Raw genomic sequence first — 22,611 nt, forward strand, 5'->3', positions numbered from 1 at the left:
ACCTATGAGCGCTGCCCCCGCCACGATGTAAAAGTCGTGCTTGGTGATTTTAACGCCAGGGTGGGTAAAGAAGGTGTCTTTGGCACAACAGTCGGAAAATTCAGCCTCCATGACGAAACATCGCCAAACGGCCTGAGGCTGATCGACTTCGCTGGGGCCCGAAATATGGTCGTCTGTAGTACCAGATTCCAGCATAAGAAAATACATCAAGCTACTTGGCTGTCTCCTGATCGAAACACGCGGAACCAAATCGATCACGTTGTGATAGACGGAAGACATGTCTCCTGTGTTTTAGACGTGCGTACGCTCCGAGGACCAAATATAGACTCGGACCATTATCTGGTCGCAGCGAAGATACGCACCCGCCTCTGTGCAGCAAAGAATGCCCGTCAACAAACACAAGGAAGGTTCGACGTCGAAAAGCTGCAATCGCAACAGACAGCCACGAAATACTCTACTCGACTTGCACTCCTGCTCTCTGAGAGCACTCATCAGCATCTCGGTATAAGGGAACTGTGGAACGGCATCTCAAACTCACTGCGTACCGCTGCAGCCGAAACAATTGGTTTTCGGCAACGACAAAAAACAAGCTGGTACGATGAGGAGTGCCGTCTCGCAGCGGAGAGAAAACAGACTGCCTACCTCGCAACATTGCAAACGACCACAACACGTGCGGGATGGGATAGATACCGAGAGCTGAAGAGGGAAGCGAGACGCATTTGCAGACAAAAAAAGAAAGAGGCCGAAATGCGTGAGTACGAAGAGCTTGAGAAGCTGGCAGACAGAGGGAATGCTCGAAAATTTTATGAAAAAATGAAGCGACTTAACGAAGGTTTCAAGACCGGAGCATCCTCATGTAGAGACCAAGGTGGTAATCTGGTAACCGATGTCCAGGGCATACTGGGATTATGGAGGGAACACTTCTCCGACCTGCTGAATGGCAGTGAGAGTACAACACCAGGAGATGGCGAACCCGATCCCCCAATCGATGACGATGGAACAGATGTTCCATTACCCGACCATGAAGAAATTCGAATAGCAATTACCCGCTTGAAGAACAACAAAGCAGCGGGGGCCGATAGATTACCGGCAGAACTATTCAAATACGGCGGCGAAGAACTGATAAGGTGCATGCATCAGCTTCTTTGCAGAATATGGTCGGAAGAAAGCATGCCTGACGATTGGAATCTCAGTGTGCTCTGCCCAATCCATAAAAAGGGAGATCCCACAATCTGCGCCAATTACCGTGGGATCAGCCTCCTAAATATCGCATACAAGGTTCTATCGAGCGTATTGTGTGAAAGACTAAAGCCCACCGTCAACAAACTGATTGGACCTTATCAGTGTGGCTTTAGACCTGGAAAATCGACAACTGACCAGATATTCACCATGCGCCAAATCTTGGAAAAGACCCGAGAAAAGAGGATCGACACACACCACCTTTTTGTCGATTTTAAAGCTGCTTTCGACAGCACGAAAAGGAGTTGCCTTTACGCCGCGATGTCTGAATTTGGTATCCCCGCAAAACTAATACGGCTGTGTAAATTGACGTTGAGCAACACCAAAAGCTCCGTCATGATTGGGAAGGACCTCTCCGAGCCGTTCGATACCAAACGAGGTTTCAGACAAGGTGACTCACTATCGTGCGACTTCTTTAACCTGATGCTGGAAAAAATTATAAGAGCTGCAGAGCTAAACCGAGAAGGTACAATCTTCTACAAGAGTGTACAGCTCCTGGCGTACGCCGATGATATTGATATCATCGGAAGCAACAACCGCGCCGTTTGTTCTGCTTTTTCCCGCATGGATAAGGAAGCGAAGCGAATGGGTCTGGAGGTGAATGAGGACAAGACGAAATATCTCCTGTCATCAAACAAACAGTCGGCGCATTCGCGTCTTGGCTCCCACGTCACTGTTGACAGTCATAACTTCGAGGTCGTAGATAATTTCGTATACCTGGGAACCAGCATCAACAACACGAACAATGTCAGCCTCGAAATCCAGCGCAGAATAACTCTTGCCAACAGGTGCTACTTTGGACTGAGTAGGCAATTGAACAGTAAAGTCCTCTCTCGACGAACCAAAATCAAGCTCTACAAGTCGCTTATCATTCCCGTCCTGCTTTACGGTGCAGAAGCTTGGACGATGTCAACATCAGATGAGACGACACTAGGAGTTTTCGAGAGGAAAATTTTGCGCAAGATTTATGGTCCTCAGAACATTGGCAACGGCGAATACCGCAGACGATGGAACGATGAGCTGTACGAGTTATACGACGACATTGACATAGTTCAGCGAATAAAAAGACAGCGGCTACGCTGGCTAGGTCATGTTGTCCGAATGGACGAAAACACTCCAGCCCTGAAAGTGTTCGATGCAGTACCCGCCGGAGGAAGCCGAGGAAGGGGAAGGCCTCCACTCCGTTGGAGGGACCAGGTGGAGAGCGACCTGGTTACACTTGGGATCTCCAACTGGCGCCGAAATGCGAAGGAGAGAGACAGGTGGCGCACTATCGTCGATTCGGCTATAACCGGCTAAACGGTTGCAACGCCAATCACATACATACATACTCGTTCCTCGACATCCTGGAACGCGATTGCGAAGCGAAGAGAACTACTTGCAAGACTGTTTCAGATTAAGATTCTCCATCACGGAGACTTTTTGATACCCTCAACTGTCAACTATTTCCAGAAAGTTGAGATTCTAGGAATTAATATAGCCTATGTTACTCGAGGTGAATGTAGCTTTGCAATGGTGAAAGAATTTTTGAAATCTGTACAGTCGTTTTTGAGTTTATTCATTACAAACATACGAATTAAAACGAAACGAATTAAAAAAAAAATTAAGCTAAAACTAAAGATTGTCATTTTTAAGAAGATCAAAAAATATTTTATAAAAATTATTATTATTTCAAAAATTTTTTTTTTTTTTAATGTTATTATCACTATTTCATTGTATTTTCACTGTTTTACTAATAAAACTTCATTATTTCACTTGTTAAAACAAAAAATTCAGTAATTAATGGGGTGTCTAATACTTTTGGCCAAGGCTGTACAAATATTTCCTCTTTCTAATAGTAGTATAGATTAAAGCTGTTTTAGGTGGTTCAAACTCAATATTGTTTTGTACCTCCAATAATAAGTTTATTGCTATTGCAGAAGTTGATGGGATGGACATAGACGCTTTTGATAGATCTGATAAAGCTAAACACAACTTTAGTATTTGGACTGATCATCATGAGTTAGTCCTAATAAATTGGAAGATAAACAGAAATAATTTGTTAGATATGTTAGATGAGTTATCCTTACACATTTACGCACTTCAGTTTGAAGGCTAGTAGAAAATTTGCTTTCAAATACTTAAAAATTGTTCCTACATCACTGTTTTATATTATTTTTATAAACTGAAACTATTGAATAAAATAATTTTTAAATCCTTTAACAAAAACTGTTACACTTCAGAATAAATAAAACGTCGTAAACATATGCAAACAAAAAAAAAAAATAATTAATTTGCAATTTTAATGTTTTCTAAAATTTTGTTGTTTAATATTTTCAATCGAAAGTATCGATGTCAAGTTTTGATGCATCATATCGAATAAAACATCGATTTTTTTTTCAATCTCTAGCTCCTTATAGGTTTTGGTTATCGCCATTTTGCCCAATGCCATACAATCGGAAAAATCTAGATTGAACTTTCGGAGATAGAAGATATACTAAAGCATTTAGGAAATGTTCCACGTTACAAAGTACTTGGAGCCCTTCTTAGATAAATGCGTTTTGGTACCATTATTATAAAGTATTTATTTAATGTAATCAAATGTTTAAACTGTACAACACTCGATGGGTATTGGACTAAACTATTTTTGTCCGGGAGATTGAGACATAAGTAAAAAAATTGTATTCTTCAATTTTCGACGCTAGCCTCCAAAATATTTGGATTCGATGTTCAAAAAATGGACTTTTAAAAGAAATATTAATTACAGGATATAGTAGCTACTAAAAAATCCAAAATATAGACATAATCTAAAATTTATTTTCAATTTAAATTCAATGGTATATGAAATTTTTTCGTTAACCTTATATGCTATATGTTATTAGGGGTACAATATTTGTCGATATTCAAATTTTTTATTTTTTTTCGAACACTTCAACCCTTCAACAATTTCTGTTAAATTTTTAAACAAATATGTATATACATATATGTATATGTATATATATTTATTGCCAAATGAAATCAAATCGAATATCACCAAGAAATTTCAAATAAATGAATTATCAATGAATTGAATGGAGATTTTGATAGAATAATATTAAGAAAGGTCAAATCGGTTAATGAGTCAGCATAGCCAATGTTCCGGCACTTCGTCTACACTACTGATTACCATTATCAATAAGTTTTAGTATTTTCGAAACAATGGGAAATCATTATCACCAAATATAACAAGTGGTAGTTGATATGTTATTACTTGTTCAAGTTATGGTCTCTTTGTCACGTTCAATTGACAAGTGCGAGTGCAGGCGGACGTTGATTATTTCGTAGCGTTTATAAAACTTCACCTAGATAACTTGACTAACAGAAATTAGTCTATTCATGGAAGATACAGAGTCTGTACTATGTATGTATATACCGATATCACTACACATACATTACATTGTATGTATGAGGACTAGCAGAAATTGGCGGTATTACTTCCAATTTGCAATTATTTAAACAGGCTTACTGTAAGCTTCAAATTTTACGAATGGAATTTTATTATTAATAAAATCGATAGATAAGAGTAGTACGGAATCCATTTAATTGTTGTAGTTTTTTTTTCATGTGAAGAAGAAGTTTTAAAACTTTAGATAGCAATACAGACTAGAAAATTGTATCATCTAAAATATTCATAGACAAAATTGCTTGCTCACTGAACGATTCATTACATTATACGACAAACTATTTTGTAATGGAATAATGAGTCGTAAGTAAAAAAAAAATATTCTCAGATTTTCGATTTCGATTTTTCAAAGTTAGATGTTCGAAAACATAAAAATTCTATATATCAAAAAGAACTGGACCCCTCATAGTATCTGTCATATAAGCTTGACCCTTGTTTCATACCACATTCGACCATTACCAATAGTCAGCAATTGCTTAGAGAAATGTTCCGCAAATGTATCGTTCAGCAATGTAACTCTCATGTTTGTTGTCCGTTGAAGTTTCTTCACATAACGCCATAGATTTGATGATTTGAGGCAAGCGTTTATTTCGTCGGCAGCAGTTGATCTTGGAATTACGGGAGTTTTTAGGGGACATCGCCAGACAGTAAAATCATCGCTCCTCTAAAGCATTTCAAGTCATTGCGTAGATCTTTTAATGTTCGATTAAGTGCTTCCAATGTACGATTATGCGGCATTGTGCATTCGTCCTATATGATGATTTTCGATTCCAATAAAACGTTGGCCATTGCGAAACGTTTTGCATTACTACATGCTGATTCGTCCACAGTTTGAAGATTTAACGATAATTTTAACTAATGGAATGAGGAATGATTTTCAAGTTCCCCCAGGGTATCGTGCTTCATTCCTGATTAATAACCAAAAAAACCGGTTACATTCAAAATTTCAAATCGTCAAGTATTCAACCATAAACAACATTATGTTTTTTCTCAGTTGCGTTCTATTTTTCCATTCTTATCAAATGAACAGCAACAATGACTGATAATTTTTTGTTTTGCTATCATTTTTGTTTTAATTTTTATGAAATGAACGTCTACTCTGATGTTGATGTTGTAAAAAATAAATTTGTGTTTTATATGGAATGTCAGTTGCGTTTTTTATACCACAGCTTATACACTTTCTCGACACGGGAATGGAATAAAAAGTAATCTAATCCTTCTCCCGGTCCTAAGCTACCTCCAAACCAAATTTAAACAAAATCGGTGCAGCCGTTCTTGACTTTCTTTTCTACATATCATATAGATAACGGAAAAATTAACCAAATTGGCGAAAATCATTATATTAGGGGCGATTTCATTACCCTCTTGAATAAATTGGGGCTAAATAATTGAAATAATTGGGGCGCGAGAGCTTGTTACCACGCAATTATAATAAAATAACTTGCATAACTATTCTGTGCTTACCATACCTGCTTTACCTCAATAAAAACAACGACAACTCTCAAATGTGGGTGTTTCCTTTTTTATTTGCTAAAAACCCCTTCCCCTTCTGGTGTAGCTTTTTTTGCAGATCTTTAGTCAGTACCATAAAAAAGATTTTGATATTACAATATATGTACATTTCCTACACATCGGAAACCATATACTTTTTTTAACACAGTACAATTGGACTTATTATATACATAAGGCGTCTTGGTAATTTTTTGAGAAACTGAAGAATTAGTGCAGACATTAAATTAGCAGATTCTATTATGGTATAGCATCCGGATATCCAAAAAACATATTTTTCAGTGTTGTGCATATAAGAATCAAATCGAAAGCTCTAATTTCTAATTTGGAAATCATTGGAAATAACAAAATCTTTTTTAATGGTTTATTTTCCAAATTATATAGACGGGTGAACAGCAAATCATAAAAGTTTCCTTTAGACTAATCTCATGCACAACTGCCAAGTGAAAGATAATATTTTTTTAGTGTCTTATTTAATTAAAATATCCTTGAGACTGTTACAGTTCTTGCTTTTCAGACCAAACTCAGGATATTTCAAACTATTTCTTTATACTTGCATTTATTAAAAAATTCCATCGCATTAATTATACATACTAATCAAATACTATTAACTGCGGCTCTTCTTAGGGACCACCCAACTGATTATATAACAACAAAGAATATATAAAAGAAACAGACAATACTAAAAAGTATATTTCTAAATTTGCGAAAAATACATTAAATCGTCAAAAATTAAATACTTTTGCCAATTAGATGGCATTTAAGGTTATCATTTGCGAGTCAACGGCTGGCACATGAGAAGATAAGAATTTTACGAAGAAGCCAATTTGCAGTAGGAGTAGTAAAAAATCATTTAATTAGGAACTGCCAGAAAGAATTATGTGTTGCTCGTGGCGTCGTTAGCATTTTGAAAAATACGCTGACGTAAGACAATAGATTATTGAATTAGCAAAATATTGTTGTCAATAATCTTTCGGTTTTGGTGTATGTTTTTTTGTTGTTGCGTGATTTATTTAGGAACGACAATTTATCAGCGAATGACAAATTTCAAGCATAAATCTTTCCATATGAAAAATGTTATGTACAATATTAAATACTCGTAAGATTTATGTATATGTTTATAAATATGTACATATGTACTAAACGGCAAATATTTGGATCACTGACACTAAACACCGGACGACCTAAAAATATTGGGGAAGGTTGCCTTTTTCGGTTAACTTCTTATATTATGTAGTATGTTCAATATAAACACGTAGGCATATGAATGCCTATATGAATAAGCATGCCAATCCGATAATAAAGCATGAATTTACTAAATGAACTAAAAATATGGAGGATGGAGTCATATGTAGAAGTTCACATAAGTGAGGAAAGTTTCTGACTGCCATTCACTTTGGAGTGGCCAGGAACGATTCTTTTACATGTGGCTCAAGCAGCTCACAACTTCCGGTCTTAGACCAAGTATCCTCTGGGTAGCCAACAGACATCCGTCTGGAAGCGAGCTAAAGTGAGAAGGCGAATCCCGCTTATGCGGTTGTGCGTAGGGCTTGGGACCCACCACATAAAAACGAATAACCAGTGAATAAGAAACACAGGCCTCGGATGAGAAACCCCCCTTTTGATGACGACCACGGCAAACGTATAAAGGACTATGATTTAAGGGCATGCACCTGGAATGTTCGGACCCATAATTGGGAAGGTGCCTCTGCCCAGCTGGTTGATGTCCTCGTAAGAGTAAAGGCTGACATCACCGCAATCCAAGAAATGCGATGGACGGGACAAGGACGGACGAAGGTGGGTCCTTGTGACATCTACTACAGCGGCCATATAAAGGAGCGCAAATTCGGTGTGGGATTCGTGGTGGGAGAGAGACTCCGTCGTCGAGTCCTGGCATTCACTCCGGTGAATGAACGTCTAGCCACAATCCGCATCAAAGCGAGGTTCTTCAACATATCGCTGATTTGCGCCCACGCCCCGACGGAAGAGAAGGACGAAGTGATCAAAGATACCTTCTATGAGCGCCTAGAACGTACCTATGAGCGCTGCCCCCGCCACGATGTCAAAATCGTGCTTGGCGATTTCAACGTCAGGGTGGGTAAAGAAGGTGTCTTTGGCACAACAGTCGGAAAATTCAGCCTCCATGACGAAACATCACCAAACGGTCTGAGGCTGATCGACTTCGCCGGGGCCCGAAATATGGTCATCTGTAGTACTAGATTCCAGCATAAGAAAATCCATCAAGCTACTTGGCTGTCCCCGGATCGAATTACTCGCAACCAGATCGATCATGTTGTGATAGATGGACGACATGTCTCCAGTGTTTTTGATGTGCGTACGCTTCGTGGTCCCAACATTGACTCGGACCACTATCTTGTAGCAGCTAAGATACGCACCCGCCTCTGTGTAGAAAAGCGCACACGTCAACAAACACAAGGAAGGTTCGACATCGAGAAGCTGCAATCACAACCGACAGCCGAACGATTTTCTACTCGACTTGCACTCCTGCTCTCTGAGAGCACTCATCAGCATCTCGGTATAAGGGAGCTGTGGGACGGCATATCAAGCTCCTTACGTACAGCTGCAACTGAAACCATTGGCTTTTGGAAAAGCCAAAAAAACAGCTGGTATGATGAGGATTGTCGTCTCGCAGTGGAGAGAAAACAGACTGCCTACCTCGCAATGTTGCGATCGACCGCAACACGAGCGGGATGGGAAAGATACCGAGAGCTGGAGAGGGAAGCGAGACGCATTTGCAGAAAAAGAAAGAAAGAGGCAGAAATGCGTGAGTATGAAGAGCTTGACAAGCTGGCCGACAGGGGTAATGCTCGAAAATTTTACGAAAAGATCCGGCGACTAACTGAAGGTTTCAAGACCGGAGCACACTCCTGTAGGACCCCCAGCGGTGATCTAGTGGTTGATGACCAGAGTATACTGTGTTTGTGGAGGGAACACTTCTCCAGCCTGCTGAATGGCAGTGAAAGTACAACACCAGGAGATGGCGAACCCGATTCCCCAATCGACGACGATGGAACAGATGTTCCATTGCCCGACCGTGAAGAAATTCGAATAGCAATTACCCGCTTGAAGAACAACAAGGCGGCGGGGGCCGATGGATTGCCGGCCGAGCTATTCAAATACGGCGGCGAAGAGCTGATAAGGTGCATGCATCAGCTTCTTTGCGAAATATGGTCGGAAGAAAGCATGCCCGAAGATTGGAATCTCAGTGTACTCTGCCCAATCCACAAAAAGGGAAACCCCACAATCTGCGCCAACTATCGTGGGATAAGCCTCCTTAACATCGCGTATAAGGTTCTATCGAGCGTACTGTGTGAAAGACTAAAGCCCACCGTCAACAAACTGATTGGACCTTATCAGTGTGGCTTTAGACCTGGAAAATCAACAACTGACCAGATATTCACCATGCGCCAAATCTTGGAGAAGACCCGTGAAAAAAGGATCGACACACACCATCTATTTGTCGACTTTAAAGCTGCTTTCGACAGCACGAAAAGGAGCTGCCTTTATGCCGCGATGTCTGAATTTGGTATCCCCGCAAAACTAATACGGCTGTGTAAGTTGACGTTGAGCAACACCAAAAGCTCCGTCAGGATCGGGAAGGACCTCTCCGAGCCGTTCGATACCAAACGAGGTTTCAGACAAGGTGACTCGCTATCGTGCGACTTCTTTAACTTGATGCTGGAGAAAATTATAAGAGCTGCATAGCTAAATAGAGAAGGTACAATCTTCTACAAGAGTGTACAGCTACTGGCGTACGCCGATGATATCGATATCATTGGAAACAACAACCGCGCCGTTAGTTCTGCTTTTTCCCGCCTGGATAAGGAAGCGAAGCGAATGGGTCTGGTGGTGAACGAGGACAAGACGAAATATCTCCTGTCATCAAACAAACAGTCAGCGCATTCGTGTCTTGGCTCCCACGTCACTGTTGACAGTCATAACTTTGAAGTTGTAGATAATTTCGTATACCTAGGAACCAACATTAACACCGACAGAAGCGTGGACGGTGTCAACATCCGATGAGACGGCACTAGGAGTTTTCGAGAGAAAGGTTTTGCGGAAGATTTACGGTCCCTTAAACATTGGCAACGGCGAATACCGCAGAAGATGGAATGATGAGCTGTATGTGTTGTTCGACGACATAGACATAGTCCAGCGAATAAAAAGACAGCGGCTACGCTGGCTGGGTCATGTTGTTCGAATGGATGAAAGTGCCCCAGCTCTGAAAGTTTTCGATGCAGTACCCGCTGGTGGAAGCCGAGGAAGAGGGAGACCTCCACTCCGGTGGAAGGACCAGGTGGAGAAGGACCTGTCTTCACTTGGTATTACCAATTGGCGCCAAACCGCCAAAAGGAGAGATGCGTGGCGCACTGTTGTGGACTCTACGCCAGTTAAGAAGAAGAACTAAAAATATGTACTGGTTCAAAGTAGGTTCCTTTCGTACGCTATTAAAAAAAAAACGAATTAGCGTTTTCTCTAAAAAAAATGACTCAAATGTAATTTATGTGTAAATTTAATATGTACAAAAATCTCTAGAGTCATTTCCTTTAGTCACTTCCAAAAATAAAGAAAATCGGATTTTAACCGCACATACATACCTCCCATACAAAGGTTATGTTATTAACTATTGATTTAATTCAGTAAAGAAAACCCACAGAAGGGCTTCACTCTAATTTCTATATCCATATCTGTCGAATTACTCGGCCAATTTCAACGAAATTCGGTTCGAACCATTTCCTTGGAATCTCAAGGTTATACTTTGAAAATGGAGAAAATCGACATTATTTCAACTGTGTCCTATCCCGTATAAAAATCACCTAAATCAGACTATAACTTTTCAAGGCCCCAAATATCGAACATGAGGAGCTCGAAAGAAATTCAAAGGAGATGTGTACCAAAATCAAATCAGGTTATTACAAGTAGCCCCCATATTCGGATTTTCCAAACTCCGGTGGACTTTATTTAATAAAATTAGGTGAACGTAAAAACTTGAATATAATGTAGCTTGGTGGCAAAAATAGTTCAAATCGGCCCAGGAATTACCCCAGCCCCCATTTACTATATATAACACTTTTTGTTTTCTAGTGGACTTTATTCAGAATTAAATAAATTGTCAAATTATGTGCTCTCTTAATAAAATTAAATAAATAAATTGAGAGAGTAAATAATGTTCGGTTACATCCGAACTTAGCTCTTCCTTACTTGTTTAGTTTAATTTAATGTCTAATTCAGTGCTTCTGCAACAATCGCTACATTTTATTATTTTTTTGGTATGTTTTTTTTTCTTATCATGACTTATAAACTTCTATAGTTATTCTGAGATATTACTTTTCGTTTTGCCTTTGCAAATCACTTTCTACTCTCGCAATATATTTGTGTATTCTTGTTAAGACACACATAATTTGAACCATATACTCGGTATAAGTCCAACCAATGTTTAAAAAATTTATAATCAGGTTTATGGGAGCTAAGGGAACTTATGACCCGACATTTTTTGTACAGCGACACATTATTAGAAGAAAAAGATTCCCTCTGACATACATTAAAATATCTGAAAGATTTACCTACATTTTCGGTAAAAAATTATCCTTATGCACTGAGTTAGTTCTTCATGTTTGATACTTGGGTCTTGAAAAATTATAGTCCGATTTTCACAATTTTTGAATGAGTGATGCCACATGTAGTGAAAAGTTTTACTTCGATATCTCTAATATAATAGTTCTTCAAGTATGAAGAGATTATGTACTAAATTTTATTGAAACCAGACCATTTCCTGAATATGTATAGGTTTTTACCCATAATTAAGCGGCGCCCCGCTCATTTCCATTTTTATACTGTCTCAACGTGGTTGTTCAATTAATTAATTGATATTTTATCAATAAACACATGCAAATACACACCATAGATAACAACACGCAGAGTTGCATTGTAGTTTTAACTCGATTAGTATTCTATTAAAAATGAATGTAGTAAAATAAGATTTTTTTTGTATGCTATGTATATGGAGGATGGGATCATGTGTAGAAGTTCACGCAAGTGAGGAAAGTTTTTGATTACACACATGGTTCAAGCAGCTCACGACTTCCGGTTTTAGACCAAGTATTTTCTGTCTAAAGTGAGAAGGCGAAGCCCGCTTCTGCGGTTGTGCGTAGGGTTTGGGACCCACCACACAAAAACGAAGTACCAATGAAAAATCGACGAGAGCCTCGGATGAGACACCCCCTTTTTGATGACGACCCCTGCAAACGTTTTAAGGATAATGATTTAAGAGCATGCACTTGGAATGTCCGGACCCTTAATTGGGAAAGTGGCCATCCAAGAAGTGCGATGGACGGGACAAGGACGAAAGAAGGTGGGTCCTTGTGACATCTACTACAGCGGCCATATAAATGAGCGCAAATTTGGTATAGGATTTTTGGTGGGAGAGAGACTCCGTCGCCGAGCCTTGGCATACACCCCGGTGGATGAACGTCTTGCCACAATCCGCATCAAAGTGAGGTTCTTCAACATATCGCTGATTTGCCCACCCCCCAACGGAATAGAAGGACGATGTGACCAAAGATGCTTTCTATGAGCGCCTAGAACGCACCTATGAGCGCTGCGACCGCCACTATGTCCAAATCGAGGCTGATCGACTTCGCTGGGGCCCGAAATATGGTCGTCTGTAGTACCAGATTCCAGCATAAGAAAATACATCAAGCTACTTGGCTGTCTCCTGATCGAAACACGCGTAACCAAATCGATCACGTTGTGATAGACGGAATACATGTCTCCTGTGTTTTAAACGTGACAGGAGATATTTCGTCTTGTCCTCATTCACCTCCAGACCCATTCGCTTCGCTTCCTTATCCAGGCGGGAAAAAACAGAACTAACAGTGCGGTTGTTGCTTCCGATGATATCAATATCATCGGCGTACGCCAGGAGCTGTACACTCTTGTAGAAGATTGTTTTATTTTTTCCAGCATCAAGTTAAAGAAGTCGCATGATAGTGAGTCACATTGTCTGAAACCTCGTTTGGTATCGAACGGCTCGGAGAGGTCCTTCCCAATCATGACGGAGCTTTTGGTGTTGCTCAACGTTAACTTACACAGCCGTATTAGTTTTGCAGGGATGCCAAATTCAGACATCACGGCTATAGGTAGCTCCTTTTTCGTGCTATCGAATTCAGTTTTATAATCGATGAAAATGTGGATAGTATTGATTCTTCTCTCTCGGGTGTTTTTCAAGAATTGGCACATGGTGAATATCTGGTCCATGGCCGATTTTTCGGTTCTAAAGGCACATTGATAAGGACCAATCAGTTTGTTGAAGGTGGGCTTTAGTCTTTCACACAATAAGCTCGACAGGACCTTATGTGCAATGTTGAGGAGACTTATACCACGGTAATTTGTGCAGATTGTGGGGTCTCCCTTTTAATGGATTGGGCGGAGCACACTGAGATTCCAATCGTTGGGCATGCTTTCTTCCGACCATATTTTGCGAAGAAGCTGATGCATGCGCCTTATCAGTTCTTCGCCGCCGTATTTGATTAGCTTGGCCGGTAATTTATCGGCCCCTGTCGCTTTGTTGTTCTTCAAGCGGTTAATTGGTATTCGAATTTCTTCATGGTGGGGTAATGGAACATCTGTTCCATCGTCATCGATTGGGAAATCGGGTTCGCCAGCTCCAGGTGTTGTACTTTCTCTTCCATTCAGCAGGTCGGAGAAGTGTTCCTCCATAATCCCAGTATGCTCTGGACATTCGTTATCAGATTACCTACTCGATCCCAACATGATAATGCTCCGTCTTCTGTAAATCGCCTTATCTTTTCATAAAATTTTCAAGCATTACCCATGTCAGACAGCTTTTCAAGCTTTTCATACTCACGCGTTTCGGCCTCTTTCTTTTTACGTCTGCAAATGCGTCTCGCTTCCCTCTTCAGCTCTCGATATTTATCCCACCCCGAACTTGTTGTGGTCGTTCGCAACGTTGCGAGGTAGGCCGTTCCACAGCTTCTTTATATCGAAATGGTGATGAGTGCTCTCAAAGAGCAGGAGTGCAAGTCGTTATGGTATACCGATCCAAACAAGCGCTTTAATCGAACGGAGGACGGTTAACTGTTTAATTAACTACTTTGCGAAAAGGCTATTACTTGTGTCTTAGTTATAACACTTTATAGCAAAAAAAGCAACAGCTTTTACATTAAAAAAACGATGATTCCCCAACTAAGGTATTGCCTAAGACAGACATATGGTTTCTGTACTACGATGTGTACAACAATAAAAGCTCAAGAAACCATATACCAGCATAATGACACACATGTAGTATTGTAGTATGTTTACATCCATCAGCTGATACAAATAAATTCAAACAATCTTATAAAATTATTGTCCAATGTAATTATTACATATTACATATTTTTCACACCATTTTTTTTTACACTTTGTTTTTTGATTTCAATTCATTTTGAATTTAATTTATTTTCTGTATATCAAAATGTCAGAAAACATATGGTTGTGGCAGAAGAGCTTAAAGCTTTCGGTGTGTTCAATGCAATCCATTGTAGTACATTTCACAACACCACAAAATTTCGATGGTTTCTAGAACTCTATTGTATTTCGGAACACTATTTGCTTTCAAACAAAATTTGGAAAATCGGTGATACACATATGGTTTCCGAAGCATACTACAATATGTACTAAAAATACTCAGGTATAAAAAATAGTATTGTATTTGGATATGCGAAAGCCATATAACCAAATAAATAAGCTTACCGTAATTTTGATTCATTCTCGAAGTGTTTCATGAAACTCTCACTGGCCGTGTGATGATCAACTATTGTAATATTATGGCTTTGATAGGAATGTAAAACGGCTATATTTGCTTCCACGACAGCTTTATCCTTCCACAGTGAAGTTGGTGTGCGTGTATCCAAATTCATCTTCAATGCAATAGTCTGTAATATAACAAGTAAGGAAAGGCTAAGTTCGGGTGCAACCGAACATTTTATACTCTCGCAATTTATTGAAGAAACATACAGACATACAAAATTTACCCATAAATTCGGCATAAAGTTTAATAGAATAACGAAAATCATAATATAAGCATACTATATGACGGCTGAGGTAATTCTTTCATTTTCACCAGCAGGGTACACTATATCCAAGACTATACGCTCACTTAATTTTGCTAGATATCTCACATATTAACCAATACATATATGCGGAATAAAGCCCACCGTATTTTTGAAAAACCTATAATTAGGTATATGGGAGCTAGGAAAGTTTTACCCAAATTTTCGGTTAAAATTTACCCTTAGGCGCTGAGTTAAACATGTTCAATATCAGGGGCCTTGAAAAGTTATAGTCCGCTTACGACAATTCTTTCACAAGTGGAGTCAGAGATATATGTACTATTTGTGTAAAGTTTTATTCCGCTATCTTCGTTGGTTCCTTATGTATACATTGAGTTATATGGAAAGCAGGCGTGGTTGTGAACCGACTTCGCCCATATTCCACCCGTCATCAGGGTGTCAAGAATGTGTTATATATCAAATTTCATTAAAATATGTCGAGTAGTTCCTGATATATACTTTTGATCCATAAGTGGGCGATGCTACGCCCATTTTTCATTTTGTAAAAAAAAATCTGAGTGCAGCTTCCTTCTACTATTATTTCTGTGAAATTTAGTGTTTCTGACGTTTTTCGTTAGTGAGTTAACCCACTTTTAGCAATTTTCAACCTAACATTTGTATGGGAGGTGGGCGTGGTTATTATCCTATTTCAACTTTTTCATGGTGTGTGGTGGGGTAAGTAAGAGAACCGACTGCAGAAAGTTTGGTTTATATAGCTTTATTGGTTTGCGAGTTATATATAAATAACCAAAAAAACTACACCCAAATATGCCCTTTCCTAGTGCGATCCCTTGTTCCAAATTTTACTTTTATAACTTCATTTACGGCTTAGTTATGAAACTTTATGTGTTTTTAGTTTTCGCCATTTTGTGGGCGTGGCAATGGTCCATTTTCGAAAGCAAACCTTTCACTGCCCCAAGGAACATGTGTTCCAAGTTTCATTAAGATATCTTAATTTTTGCTCAAGTTACAGCTTGCACAGACGGCAGACGGACGGACAGACATCCGGATTTCAAATCTACTCGTCACCCTGATCACTTTGGTATATATGACTCTATATCTAACTCGTCTAGTTTTAGGTGTTACAAACAACCGTTATGTGAACAAAACTATTATACTCTCGTAGCAACTTTGTTGCGAGAGTATAAAATGTATAAACAGTGTATACCAACTATAAGACAAATTCGGTTCTGATCATATATACATATGTACATATATTAGAGTGCGTTTTTTGAAATTGCTGTTTTTATTAAAACTAAGAGTTCCGAAATAAAAAAATTTTGCATATATTATTAATCAATATATTCACTTACAATAAAAAAATTGAATTTGTATTCTTTTCTTGTGATTTTAAAAGTTTCACAGAAAATATTCCATAGTCCTCAAAAACTCGTTGGACAAACCTAAAGCACCTCCTTTGATTGGTGTCAACAAATACGTTTCTGTGCTAATATTTTGTAGAGAATCTGTTATTTGATATTTAGTTCATCTTTAATATAATAAATAGCCGAAGTACCGATTATGTTCTTTAATACTGCTAACAATATGAGACTGAACAGTCTAAAATTTTTGCCAAAACTTCGTTGAAAAGTATTTAGGAGAAGCTCTATTAAGTATTCCAATATGTTTCCAAACATTTAGTTGATGTTAATTTAAAATTTTAATTAGTTTTACCAAAAAATATATAGGCGTGCTTTAGTTTTATCCAACGAGTTTTTGAGGGCTATGGAATATTTTCGGTAAAACTTTAAAATCACAAGAAAATAATATAAATTAAAATGTTTTATTGTAAGTGAATAGCCTAATAAAAAATGTAAAAAGTTTTTATTTCGGAACTCTTAGTTTTAAGAAAAACAGCAATTTCAAAAAACTCACTAGGGGGGTGGTTTAGTTTTGTCCGATGCTGTATTTATCATAGTTTTGAATGTTGTGGTGTTATTCAAGTCTATATTAACACTGGACAATTTTTCCATATAAGTGTTCAAAACAATTAAATCTTTGTGATTTTTAAAAACTATAATGTCAAAATTGTGTACTATTCCTATACTATTCCAAACATAATACATATCTTTAGTACTCACCTCTAACATATTACGTCGATTAATGTCACACAAATTGCGGCAACCGATTTCCGTCGACATGTACCAACCGCTGAAAGTGGTCGCCGTGAACTGCAGACCGCCGACGTCGAAGAGCATCGACGATACAGCTGGTACAGCATACCAACGGAGGCCCAAATCTGCAAACCACTCAAATCTGGAAGAAATAAAGAATTATTTAGTATTATAGACTCACTAAATGAAGTTCACAAAGCTGTACGGTAGAATGCTGATGAACAATTCATAAATTTATAAACTTAAACCCACCCATGCATGAGCATATAATAAATGTATTTACACCACCAGTTCAAGTTGTAAATACGAAGTATGTACATTTATATACATACATACATATGTGAATTCATTGATGTGAAAGCTTGTAGAAAGTGATTGCCGGAATATTTCACCAAACATTTTTCAAATGTGTTAGCACTATTCCAATCAAAGGTCATTGATGTGACTGTAGTGATGGCCATCAAACCAGTGAAGCGTAGTTTGGGAAAAATTGCAATGTGTATTTGTCAACTCTCACACACTAAACGATTTGTTAAGGTATTATGCTCAATTTTGTTGAGCTTAACATTTCGATTACGATATTTTAGCAGCCAATGAATCGACTTGGTTAACTACTTTCCAGAATAGATTTTCGTAAACTTTACGTACACAATTACTTTATAAAACGATTTGTCAAAAATTTTGCAACTATTTGCGGATTAAGATTCTAAGAGCTGTGTGTGTGGGGCTTAAAAAATGGATCATCTTAAGTATAAGTTGAAAAGTTGACTCATAAAATAAATAACTCAAAATATTTGCATACGATTCTAGAGATAAGTGTGTATTTTACTGACAATCTCATATTGAAAAGACTCATTAAGAACTTTGTTTACCAGATTGCGAATGCTTTTTAAATTAAGGGGTAATGGTCGTATGGAAGTTGGTTATCTGTTATACTACCAGCAATCATAAGCATTGAGCAGTACGTTCGTAAAACACCGACAGTTGCAGTGACACTTTGGCCGTTTGTCACGACAAATGAAGTATGTTGAACGTCCTTGACTTTGATCCATTTGTTTTTATGCATTTTATGATGGAAGATGGCATGTTGGTTTCCCGTTTTTTCATTTCTATTTTGTTTCCAATGCCCCATTTTTTTATCTTTTAGTAGCGTAAAGACTCCGATTTTATCAAAAGCTTTCTCATCACCAATATGAGGAATACCGTTATATGGAAGTTCACGTATTTATATTTCTATGTTTTGTTTTAAAAGAAAATAAATGAATTAACAATCCACAATTTAACGTATGGTCGGACAGACGAATATCTCTTTCTCGGTATAGAAAACAACCACTAGGGAAACGAAATATTATACAACTTTAAGCAAAATATTTAATTTTATTTGTATATGTTAATATTTTGTATGCAGTAGTAATAGGGAAAATTATATTAGATTTGTTGTAATTCCGATCTAGTCTATATATTTCTTTTCTGGGAATTATATGTATTTATTGTAAACACTACGTAATATATGAAATGGAAAACTTACTTTGGATGACTTAATGGAACTTCCAGAATCAATTCCGGTGGATAGTCGAAATAGTCCGGATCATGGCCATTCGCTGATACGACTAAAGGTAAAATGTCCCATTGTGTGCCTTTTCCTTTCCAACCCAATTTTAAGCAGACCTAAGAAAAAGGCAAATAAGTTTTATAAAATAAGATATTCTACAATAAAAACAATACCCAAAAATTATGCTAACTTCCATAACTCGAAATTTTATATCTCGAAGATCTCTCTAACTCGAACTCTTGAATTAGCAATAGCGATAAAAAATCAAATATCATACAAATTTCCTTCCATATCTTGAAGCCTCTCTAACTCGAAGTTTTTTTTTTTTTGATTATGGGGATTCGAGTTAGGGAAGTACAACTGTACTTCTAAAATGACAATCGTAACTATTTTAACTTACATATGTATAGTTATAAGCGAAAACGAAACAACAATACCTTGGTATTTTAAAGTTAAATTATAAGCATACATACGACAATTTCAAAAGTGTGGTATCGTACGAATTCCTGGCGTTCTTCTCAATGTTCAAAATGTGATGACACACCATACAGTCTTTTTTGCTAAGTTTAAATAAACTGGAATGTCTTTGGTGGCACACGCAATACGTTAAGCAAACACCAGCGGCAATAGAAAACATCTTGGTATGCAAGCCCAATAATAAGAGGGACTGCATATACAAGCATTACAGTACTGTCGATGAGTACGTTGCGCATAAAAGAAAGCACAGTCGCATATGTTGACAGTTGCCCTTTTAATTTTTTATGAGCGTTTAACTTATGCGAAGTGAGTTGGGTTGTAAACTAATGTATATATACTCATCATAGCGTTTCTTAGTGCCACTTTATGGGAGTAATATTTGCTTAGGCTTCATCGGCATGCCATTTCTAAAATCCTATTCAAGTATTGCAAATTTTTGAAGTTTTAACGGCATGAACTAGTCATTTAGTTTCTCTAAAACGAGTTTAGTACAATAGCGTTTGGAAAAAAAAACTCCAAACAATACACTTCATGCAAGCATTAATTACAGTAAGTAACTCAATCCGTGTACAATTTAAATTTGGAAAATAGTTCGCCAAATTAATTTGAAAATAATTGTATCATAACTAAATATTAACACCTACCTCAGTGAGTTCCGCATTCATAGGATCACCTATAATCTTTCCATCAGCTTGCTTGTAGCCAGCGTAGGAGATTAGCTGGCTATTCCAAATGCGATAATCGTGGCGGCCATCTGTGCGCTGCGGAAATATCGTAATTGCCGACCTACAAACCGGAACGAACAAACGAAACAAATTTGCAAATAACAAATCAGGAAATCCTTGCGAATGTGTTGGTAAAATAAACGTAAATAAGGAAGCATTAAAAGAGCAAGCTCGTATCTAAATATACAATCGTTCATATTACAGCAGAAGTACATACGAGGGTAAACAAATAAAAGTTAACACTTTCAATAAACAAGTTAAATTTGTTGCGCATTGTCAAAAAGTTTTATTCAATACAAAGTTTCCACAGCCATGGCGGTCAGTAATGGTGGATGTCCATTGTGGTTCGTTCCGTTGACTGTTTGGCAACACATCCGATTTTATATTAACAATAAACATTGCAGCAAAGCAAGGCAAAGAGAAAAGAACTAGATCGGAATAAAATCCACAAAAGCCATTTGTAACTTTTTACGGTTAGTTCATTTGGTTGCTATCCTTCCATCTTATTGCTCACCCTTTTATATAACCGATAATACACAAACAAACACCTAGCATTTTTTATTTTCAAACATTTAACCTACTTATTTATGTATGTACATTGTACATATGTACCTTATTTGACACATACATATGACTTTATGAGTAAGTAAATATCTTGCAGTGAAATCAACATCAACAATCAATCACTAATTTTTATTAGTAAAAAACACAAATCCACTAGTCAATCAACTGCCTCTTATCCATAAGAAACCAAAGAACACAGCTATGCTCAGATTTCGGTCAGAAATACATACATACATATATCAGTTTCACTGTAGTCCAAAACAGATACCTATTTCCTTTCGTTTTTATTGTTTTAATCGGACCACTGCCACGCCTACAAAAAGGCAATACCTGAAAACATATAAAGAGCTATAACAAATGTGGCTGTAATTTTTTGAGGAAATATCTCTTAACTACTACAGCTATATCAAAGAAACTGTCTACAGTTCAAAAATTTAGGAAATCGGATTATAACCTCGCCCACCTCCCACACAAAAGTTATGTTGAAAAATACTAATGCTTTAATTCAGTAAAGAGAACCACCAGAAACCTTAGATTTTATTATAAAGATGGTACAGAGAAGCTGCACTCAAAATGGTATATCAAATTTTAAATGGCCTTGGTTCCGCCGACTTATGGGTGAAAAACTTTATCTCCGAAACTACTCGACCAATTTCAGTGAAATTCGGTTCATAATATCCTAGCTTCCCAATGATATGTTGTGAAAATAGTCCAAATTGGTTCACAACCACGCCTATTTCCTTTTTTTTCAATATTTCTTTATTTATTGAATCTGCTTTGTTTAAAGCCTAACAATAAGTATTAAAATCTTAAATCTATTTACAACTAAGTAAGCTCAAGAATGTGTTTGAGCTTTTTGGCAGAACGTTGCTCTTTAGTAGGCAGGTAGATCTCTTCTTTTTAAACGAGTTTGATTGGAATGTACCAAGGCGTTTGCCAATGGGTTTGGATGTTCACGAAGTTTAGAAATATATTTCTTTCTGCTGTCCTCTATTTCCTTCTTTACCATAGGAATATCAAGATCCTTATGGATATTTTCATTACGCATGTACCATGGTGAACCCGTTATTGTTCTAAGCATTTTAGATTGGAATCTCTGAATTATATCAATGTTGGTTGCACAGGTCGTACCCCACAGTTGAATACCATACATCCAAATCGGTTTTATGATTGCATTGTATAACAGGACTTTGTTGTCTAGACTAAGTTTAGAATTTTTGTTTAGAAGCCAATTTAAATTTGCTGCTCTTAACTTCATGCAAGTTACTTTACTCGCTATATGTTTCCGCCACGTAAGCCTTCGATCCAGGTGAATCCCAAGATAAGTTACTTCATTCGCTTGGGGTATTAATACGTTGTTTATTTTAATTGTCCGACATGTTTCTGGCCTTAGAGAAAATGTAACATGCTTGCATTTTTGCTCATTAATTTTTATACGCCAGTTGGCTAGCCATTCTTCGACACAAGTTAAGTGCTCCTCTAATACTCTTGATGCTCTAATGGGGCATTTGTTTCGGCTTACTATGGCTGTGTCATCCGCAAAAGTGGATGTCAATACGTTGTTAGCTATTGGAAGGTCTGCTGTATATATTATGTACAGAGTGGGGCCTAATACACTGCCCTGAGGTACACCGGCCCTTATTGCTCGTTCTTCTGATATAAAATCTGCTACTTTAACCGTAAATTTCCTATTTCTTAAATATGACTCCAATGTTTTATGCAATTCGTAAGGTAAAACGTTTTTGATTTTCCATAAAAGGCCTTCATGCCAGACCTTATCGAACGCCTGAGCTACATCGAGAAAAATAGCTGAACAGTACTCTCTGTGCTCGAATGCTTTCCTGATTTCGTTTGTAATTCTATTCACTTGCTCTAC

General features: G+C 37.7%; 1 protein-coding gene across 2 annotated transcripts in view; it reads right to left on the bottom strand.

Moving 5' to 3' along the window:
• LOC105219547 (nitric oxide synthase-like) overlaps positions 1–22,611 on the bottom strand; it is a 174,514-nt gene that overhangs the window by 101,235 nt on the left and 50,668 nt on the right. For both annotated transcript variants that reach the window (XM_054226417.1, XM_011195764.3), the window contains 4 exons: positions 20,091–20,232; positions 18,946–19,085; positions 17,385–17,559; positions 14,945–15,126 (listed from right to left, as the gene is read on the bottom strand). In XM_054226417.1, coding sequence (XP_054082392.1) covers positions 14,945–15,126; positions 17,385–17,559; positions 18,946–19,085; positions 20,091–20,232 — 639 coding nt within the window. The remainder of the gene's footprint in view (positions 1–14,944; positions 15,127–17,384; positions 17,560–18,945; positions 19,086–20,090; positions 20,233–22,611) is intronic.

This window comes from Zeugodacus cucurbitae, chromosome 3 (assembly GCF_028554725.1).
Source record: "Zeugodacus cucurbitae isolate PBARC_wt_2022May chromosome 3, idZeuCucr1.2, whole genome shotgun sequence".
NCBI lineage: Eukaryota > Metazoa > Arthropoda > Insecta > Diptera > Tephritidae > Zeugodacus > Zeugodacus cucurbitae.